At 36.5% G+C, this 8,501-nt stretch overlaps 1 protein-coding gene across 2 annotated transcripts in view; it reads left to right on the top strand.

Annotated features, from left to right (window-relative positions):
• The first annotated feature begins 542 nt into the window (after nt 1–542).
• atg7 (ATG7 autophagy related 7 homolog (S. cerevisiae)) overlaps nt 543–8,501 on the top strand; it is a 58,099-nt gene continuing 50,140 nt past the window's right edge. Inside the window, exons 1-8 of one of the 2 annotated variants that reach the window (XM_035662878.1) lie at nt 543–690; nt 2,235–2,446; nt 2,638–2,692; nt 3,299–3,416; nt 3,554–3,631; nt 3,755–3,871; nt 5,420–5,566; nt 5,844–5,932. In XM_035662878.1, coding sequence (XP_035518771.1) covers nt 2,275–2,446; nt 2,638–2,692; nt 3,299–3,416; nt 3,554–3,631; nt 3,755–3,871; nt 5,420–5,566; nt 5,844–5,932 — 776 coding nt within the window. In that variant the 5' untranslated portion in view covers nt 543–690; nt 2,235–2,274. Of the gene's footprint in view, nt 691–711; nt 1,003–2,234; nt 2,447–2,637; nt 2,693–3,298; nt 3,417–3,553; nt 3,632–3,754; nt 3,872–5,419; nt 5,567–5,843; nt 5,933–8,501 lie in introns of those variants that run through there. The other variant, XM_035662877.1, reaches the window with a different exon arrangement.

The following is an 8,501-nucleotide window of genomic DNA, read 5'->3' as shown; positions in this document are numbered from 1 at the left end:
TATGATAATAAATATATAAAATTTATATGATGTTGTTGTTCTGGATTTTTTTGTGATATTCTGTCTCTCAATGTTAAAAGGTACCTATGATTAAAATTATATACAGTTCCATTCTTTGTAAGTGGGCAAACATACAAAATCAGCAAGGGATCAAATAATTATCACTCCCACTGTATATAGGCAGATTCCAGTATTTTTAGACTCACTATATTATTATTGGGAGTACTTTTAGACTAACAAAAGAGCAAGACAAAAAAGGAGTTTGATTTTTTTTATCAGAATTTTATTAGTGTGGAAAAGATTTATAACAACATTCAGACATTCTTGCAAAGAAATACTTACAGCAAATATAACTTAAGTTACATAAAATAAAATGATAAAAAAAAACATTCTAAACATTTCATGATCTTTGCCAAACATCAACTGCCTGGAGGATTCAACATAAAAGCTGTAAGTCCTAATCATTTGCACTCCTGGAGATTGTACGTTTTCTCCCAGCAGTGTAGTTTTGAGACGGCCCCTAACTCATTGTCCGGTTCAGATCCAGATGGAGACACTTTGTGTGTCTCCGGTGTCCATCCTGCTGATAATGACCTCGTAGCTCCTGTCCTACCTTTCCGGAATTGGAAACTTGTTCCTGTTAAAATCCAGTTTACAGGTTTCGTGAGTGACTCAACCTGTTTACACCTGGTACGGTTGTAACGCTGACAACGTTACTGCTCGGCGCTGCGCCTTTAACATCCCTAACACTTCTGTGCAGTCCGACATGAAAAGAAACGGCGCGTATAAGTTCCTGTCGGTTTTCTCGTGCTTCATCGTTTGCGCGTTTTTGTTTATATTTTGGTTCTTTATATTTTACTCAATGATACATGCACCGTAAAGCACACACACTTATCTTGCAGCTAGGCTAGCTGGCTGCCTTGCTACTTACCCAGACTGCACTGCTTTATTGACAAGTCCCGTGATCACATGATTAAGTTCACCAGGAAGTAAGGAGATCTGGTAAGTGCACAGAGCTTAGCTTGTTACAGTTAGACATATCACCGTGTGTCCGGCTTGTTTAACGTTACCTTCAATGTATCTGCTTTAAAATACAGTTATGTCGTTATGTTGTGGTTTGTTTCCTTGGAGGTGTTCGTCCTGTGTAGAAAACGTTGGAGCAGTTTGAGCAGTCAGAGCTTCTGCTTTCACTCTGTGGTCTGTGTTAACTTTATGCACAGGAACTGACTTCAGTGAAAGTCCTGAGAAAGTAAATGTGGAATTTGAACATACATAAGATTCCCTGAAAAGCTGCAGAATACCCTTAAAGTGGCTTATGGTTAGAGGTCTGGTGTTATTGTTTGGAATAAATAGAAAGATAGAAAATAGAAATAATCCAGATAACACAAGACTGGTTGCATTTCTCGTTTATAAACAGGGGAATTGTTGGATAGGTTAACATTAGTAGTAATGGATGTTATCAGGTGGCATAATAATAAGATGTGCAGATAGTATCTGTGGTAGATTAATTTGTGATTGGTGGTTTATTGTGAAAAATGTCAGAGTTAATAACAAATGCTAACAAAGCCCAAATTAATGTGTGCAAATTGTTTATTTAGTCTGACCATGAATGAAGTCTTCAATGATGAATTTCCCTCCATGGATCAATAAAGTATTGTCTTGTTATGTCCTCTTGTCATATCCTGTTTTATGGTATATTATCTTATTCATGACATGAAAAAGCAAAAAGCAAGGTACTATTTATATTTTTATGTAATAAATGACTAAAACATTTATTTTCTGACCAAAATTAGATAAATTTTATTTGAATTTAATCAATATTATTATCAGCATTACTATAACATCCATGCTTAGGGTTGACTAACGTCATCATACATTTTGTAAAGTAAAGTCAACTTTATAGCCCTAAATCAGAAAACTAAAATGTTCACCAAAAGGCTTTAAAATCTGTAAAACATATACACCCTCTATATTTAAAAAAAATTTATTTCATCTGCAACAGACTACTGCAGATGGTTAGAGGTTACACCATAAGTAGGCTGACTTTCCCATAACCAATGCACTGGGTGATACTACATCTGATATTTGTTTTGTGCTTTACCAACTGACTGACTGTTGAACTGTTAGTAAAAACCTCAGTGCGAATGTAATCTTTGTACTGTAATTGTGTCTATGTTATGACAGATTATAGAGCCTGCAACTGTTTTGTAACCTACAACTGTTTAATTTTACAGTTTGTAATACTTGGCTGCACGACCTGTTAGTGAAGTTGTGATGGCATCTGACACCAGTGAAGCAGCGTCCTCCACTGCAGACCTCAAGCTGCAGTTTGCTCCCTTCAGCAGTGCTCTGGAGGCAGGCTTCTGGCACCAACTTACCCAGAAGAAACTCAACGACTACAGACTGGATGAGAGCCCCAAATCTATCAAAGGATATTACTACAATGGTGAGTGGTCAGATGGTAATTGTATAGCGCTGACTCTTCTGTTTTTTTAAAACTTTTATGACAATTCTTCTTATATTTTACATATGTTTATTATTCCGTTTCACACACGTGTCGCTTGCTAATCTACATCAGTATGTTTTTTAATGTGAACTAAAATAGTTAACTATTCCATTCACATTTCTGTCCTGTAGGTGACCCACTTGGTTTGCCCACTCGCCTGACATTGGAGTTCAGTGCATTTGAAGTGTAAGTGTGATGCAGTCTATTGCTTATACAAACCACCCTAACCCTAAATTGTTCTCTTGTTATTTAGTTTTTAATAGGGGCAATAGATAATACAAATGTAAATAAAAGGGTTAATCCACCAACAGTTGACTGAGAGTCTTTTAATATAGGCTCTAATAGTAGACAGAGAGGCTTGTTTTACATAATAAATAATAAATACACTGCAATTTGTTAAAAAATAAACCCACATTAGATTTTTCAAATAAATTTATGTGGTCAGAATTGGCAAATTGGGCTTACAGTGGTGAGAAGCCTACTTTTAACACAATAAGTAGAAATGAAGATGCCATTACCGTGGTGTTTTTTTTTTTTTAAGTTTTAAACCAGGCTTATACAAGTTCACTGAAGTTTTCATTGTCATGGAATGACAATAGCTGAACTTCCTTTAAAGTTTATCAGTTCAGGGTTGAACTAAATTTAGAACAACTCTTACATCAGGTCATTTTGAAGCCTTCAATAAAGCAGCGGTGCTTCACTTTGTAAAACATTTACAAAATGTAAAGTGCAGTTAGTGCATGTACTTTGCATTCATACAGTTTAATCGAAAGCTATGATGTTTGTTGTTAGGGATGGTCCGACTCCAGCCCGTTGCTGTCCAGCTGTTGGAACGTTGTATAACACCAACACACTCGACGCCTTTAAGACCACTGATAAGAAGGCTCTGTTGGAGAAAGAAGCCAAGGAGGTAAAAGATTTCCAGTGGGAATTTTCTCAGTCACACACACATATTCACATATCTGTATCAGAAATGGTCCCTAAGTTGAGCAACTAAGAATTAAACCGTTTAATGAATGCAATCTTTCATCTCCTGTTGTTTTGTAGATATGGGATGCTATACAGTCTGGGGCAGCATTGAAGGACCCATCCATCCTCTGTAGATTCCTTCTGCTGACTTTTGCAGTGCGTATAAACTGTTTCTTAAAAAAGTCTTATATTAATGACTTTATGTGTGATTATCTTTCTATTTTTCCTTTCACTCTTTTGGCCATTTTTAATTCATTTTTCTTACCATCTTGTTTTCAGGATTTGAAGAAGTACCATTTCTACTACTGGTTCTGCTTCCCTGCACTCTGTTTCCCAGAGGGAATAAAGATTGTCCAACAACCTTCTGTCCTAGAGCAGGTTTTCTCAGCAAAACAGGTTGGCTTTTTATTTATTATCATAAATCAGTGGGATGAATGCTTTGGACAGTAAAATCTGAAATTCTACTGTAGGTGCATTATTTCTTTCTCTTTTCCAAATTGTGAGTTTGAGCTGTATTTATGGATTTCCCAAATGGTGATACACATACCAGTTATAACTACTGTGTAATGTTCAGTGTAAATGCTGTTTTCCAATGATTGTATGATTGACATATGTTGGCCAAAAAGTGTAAACATTGTTCCAATTTTACATTTAAGATTCCTCTTCCCTAAGAAGAAGAGAATGATATGGTTGCAGCCCTTGATGCAGCTCCTAACATTACTCTTTGAATCTTCCTGTTCTGTCTAATACGGTGTAGGTTATAGAAGAGTATAATGAAGTGATCCAAGGAAATGCGAAAGCCTTATTATGAAAGAGTCAGAATGACTCATGAACAGCATGACGCAAACTGCAGGCCACAGCAATGGAGATTTCTCCGTCTTCCCTGTCTCCCTTTCTATTGTCTCTCTATCAGTCTAAATTGTCAGTGTTATGTTAGACCTTGACAGATTACCCAAGTTTAATCAGTTCAACATTAAGATAAAGCCAGAATCACAATATGACCTCACTGACCAGTGTCTCTGGCAGTCTGACTTTAAGAAACTGTGTACAAGCATTTATCCTGCAGATATATGCAAAAATATCATTAATTTAATTAATGACATCCAAGAATGAATGAGTTTTTGGAAAGAGCATAGTGAATTTTTACTTTGAGGCAACTGTGACTGTATATAAGTAATATAATATTTTATTAAATACCTTATCCAGGTTACTTTATTTTTACCTGTAGGTAGATTTGGTTTGCCAGGATCCATCCTGGCACATTTTATAAACAACACAGACAATAGACAAACAATAGATAAAATTACTCGATGCTCCAATAATCAGGACTTAAAATGAGCAAAAAATAACAAAAACACTACAATAAATAGGCTAAAATGCAGGGAAGAAAAAAATGAATAAACGCTGCATGTATCTATGGCATCAGTGCAATGTTGCTACGACTTGTCCATCTGAGTGATGTCTGCTGGAACATAGCTATTTTTATACCGCTTTGTTCTATACCTTGTGACTATAAACCTCTTTCTAGATGGAGGTTTCTAACAAAGCGGAACAAAGCAAAATGAAAATAACTTTGTTCCAGCAGACATCAATTATTGATTATAGCTTTATAATAGTAATTGGTGGATGTATATGCAGGTAGTGAAAATTATGTTACAGATAACTTCTTTTCTAAAATCTCTCTTGTACTTAAGAAGCATTTTCACCAGATAGATGACATAGTTTGTGTACCTTGTAAAATATAGATTTAAAAATAGATTTTGAAGAACAGTATCTAGGAATGTATGTTAGCCTGCAACTCGGCCCGGATAAGCATCAGAAAAAGGATAGATGGATATTATTTATGATTGCCATTTAAAAGCTCTCTCTATAAGGTTGACTGTGTTAATGTACAGGACAGAGCTGTCTATAATTATTGCTGACATCTAATTATTTCTGTCTCAGATCGCAGCCTTGCAGGAGGCCTATGATGGCTTGTGTATCAAAAGAGAGACCACTGCGGTTCCCTACTTCCTAATGAAGTACACAGATGACACTGTTCACATGGCTCCACTCGAGGACTGGGATACTTTCTTTACTGATACTAAGAAGGTACTCCTTCATATTTTATTTGTTTTTTATATTTTAAAGTTTAAACCAACAGGAAAAAATGCAATGAGATGAGTATGATTTAAAAAGTCTATTTAAATCTGTGTATGTTCAAAGATTTAAGTACTGTTGGATTGTCCTGTACACAAAGCATTATACAGTGCTTTTTGTGGCTCATCCCTACCATCAGATTAGATTTGTTGTATTACACTCCCTCTCACACACATATACACACACTCACACTTTGGTAATGTAAACACACCTTGTTTGGTTTTTCTAGGTTACTGTGGGTGTCTATGATCCGTGTACTCTGTCTCAACATCCGGGCTGGCCTCTGAGAAATCTGCTGGTCCTCTTAGCTAACCGATGGTAAGCCCTACTTCTGTGTGTGTGTGTGTGTTTTTTGGAAAAAGATGAGGAAGTCCTCTAGAAGACTCAATGTGAAGTAGGTCTCACATGTTGTGCTTCTCAATTTCACTATGACCACGACTACTTTATTTAGGCATAAAGCCACGGCGTAAAAGACAGGAAATCTCTGCTTAACTAATTTCCTGACTCTGAAGCATAGGGAGCAGGTCCCTAACATTGCTGTAATTAAAGATGCTGTTATGAACAAAGTAAGTGGGATTGCTTGAATAGCTTTGTATCACCACAAAAAAGTATAAAATCATAGCTTCTCTGTCCCTCTCGGACTGAAACTGTTTTGCTGTTTCCTCATAGCAGTGTCGTAAGAGTTTAGCGAGGTTGAGATAATCATGATGAATTACACTTGTTCCTAGATGGCAGAACTGGCTTGCAGAACATGACTGCTGCTGTTAAGATTGGGCTACTTGTCCACAAAGCTGTAAATTTTCCTGATAAACAAGGTCCATTTCGTCCAACATGTTGTTTACGGTCACGGTCTCAAAACAAAAGTCAGACTTTCCATACAATTTATTTTGTGATCTAGTCACCCTTGTCTGTTGACATTTCAGTGTGTGGACTTTATTGCTAGCTGCCAAGACAATTTTGTTCCTAATATATCCCCAAATTCCTAAGAAAGGTAAAGTTTTCCCTGAAAATTACAGCACATACATTTGTAGATGTATGTGAGTTATCAGGGCACTGTGCTCCTGTTGCTCGGTATGGGTGAACTACAGTGGCTGGTTTGTTAACGCATGCCAGATCCATCTATGACACACACAACACAGGGCAGCTGCTGTCTGTGGACACCATAGGCTATCTTATGTAAACACGCCCATGGCATGCAATGTATTTGCGGCATCTTGAACGTGCTGAACCTCATGAGCCAAGTTTTTAGCCACTGAGTGCTTTTTTCTCGCCTACTGTATATCGTCAATAATAATATTTTATAATATTTTATAATACTTTAGGCGGTCGTTGATGTAAAAAGTTTCTGTGTGAGCCATGGTTTTGTGGTTTGAAAAGCAGGAACAGGCTCTGTTCTATCCTGTTTTGAAAACAGATCAAAAGCCTGAAGTAAGTTGTTTTTTTGAATAAGAAGAGATTTCACAGAATATTTTAATGTTACAGCTCATAAAGAGTTTACTGACTCAAGTTGCAGAAAGGATGGAGGTATGTGGAAGCTTGTATGTGTTTAGAGAAATATTTACATAGGAAATGTTTCACCACCCCAGTGGGGAGTTGATGCAAGTTGTTAGATTTATTACTCAACATTTAATCCAAGAATCAAGGTCTAAGCATATTCAGATATTTATCCAAAGATTAAAAACAACTGACATTTTAATCCCATGTCAGTTTGTTTTCTGACAAATTTAGCAGGCCTCCTACTGACAGATATAATTTATGGCTGTGCTTTCAGAGTTTATTGCCTTCCACATACCATATTAACATAATTCTTTATTACTTAGTGGAGGGACATTCAGGTCTTAGCTAGTTTTAGTTTTTTCTGTTATTGTCTTAGCTAGTTTCTTGTCTCGTTGCAAACCATATTAGGGGATGTTTCCCTGGAATACACAACCAAAAATTCTTTATTTTAGCTACTGTGTTTTTGCATGTTTTTTGCAATTCACGACACATCACATAGGCTTTACATTAGTGTGTGTATTTCATTCCTAGGTAGGTTTTTTAATATCAAGTTTATTAGACTGCAGTCTCATACAGAAGTGGTTTAATGTGTGTTACAGAGTGATGAAACTATTAAAAAGTTAAAAACATATACAGACAACACGCATAAATACACACACCAAGGACAAAGAAATATTGTTACATCATATTGCATCATCGTCTAAGAATGTTAAAATTAAAATTATCGCTGCATTTGGTGCTGCTTGTTTCACTGCTGCAATTACTGTTCAGTCAGTTTGAAAGTGCACATAGGACCTCTCAGTCCATGTTATAAACGGTCATTTTTAATCACACTTTTCCCCAGAGAGCTTAGTTTATCCTGGCACTGCTTTTTTTTATTGCATAATTATTTTTCATTTAAACATTGCACTCCCATCGAGGCCAGTTTAGCAATAGCATCCAGCGATACCAGTGGCTTATCAGCAGCAAATACCTTTAGAGAGTTTAGCCCTCATGCTCTGTAGTCAGAGGCAGTTTTTATCCAATACAAACCTCATCAATCTTGTGCTTGACCACACTTTCTCTCAGTGTTAAACATAAACTGTTGATACTGGCTTAAATAGGTGAAGATAGAATTGCAACGTAGCCGCGATGTCTCGCTTATTCAGTTGTTTCACTGGAGTTTGATTGTGTCATCTGGCTGTGGTTATTTAGTACCATATATGGGGAGATGTGTTGGTATGTGGATAATGTGTTGAGCACCTTGTTGTGAGTTCTCATTCATCTGTGTTGTTTCTTGTACAAGAGAGTGTGTTTTCCACACTTTATAGCTTCTAATCTGTAATCTATGCATGGTGTGTATGTTATTTCCAATGTCTGACTTTTGCATCTCCTGTGTGTGTGTGTGTGT

Source organism: Morone saxatilis, unplaced genomic scaffold (genome assembly GCF_004916995.1).
Source record: "Morone saxatilis isolate NCDOM2014 unplaced genomic scaffold, NCSU_SB_2.0 Contig18, whole genome shotgun sequence".
Classification (NCBI taxonomy): domain Eukaryota; kingdom Metazoa; phylum Chordata; class Actinopteri; family Moronidae; genus Morone; species Morone saxatilis.
The sequence above is the reverse complement of the archived record's forward strand: the minus strand, read 5'-3'. Positions and strand labels throughout refer to the sequence as shown.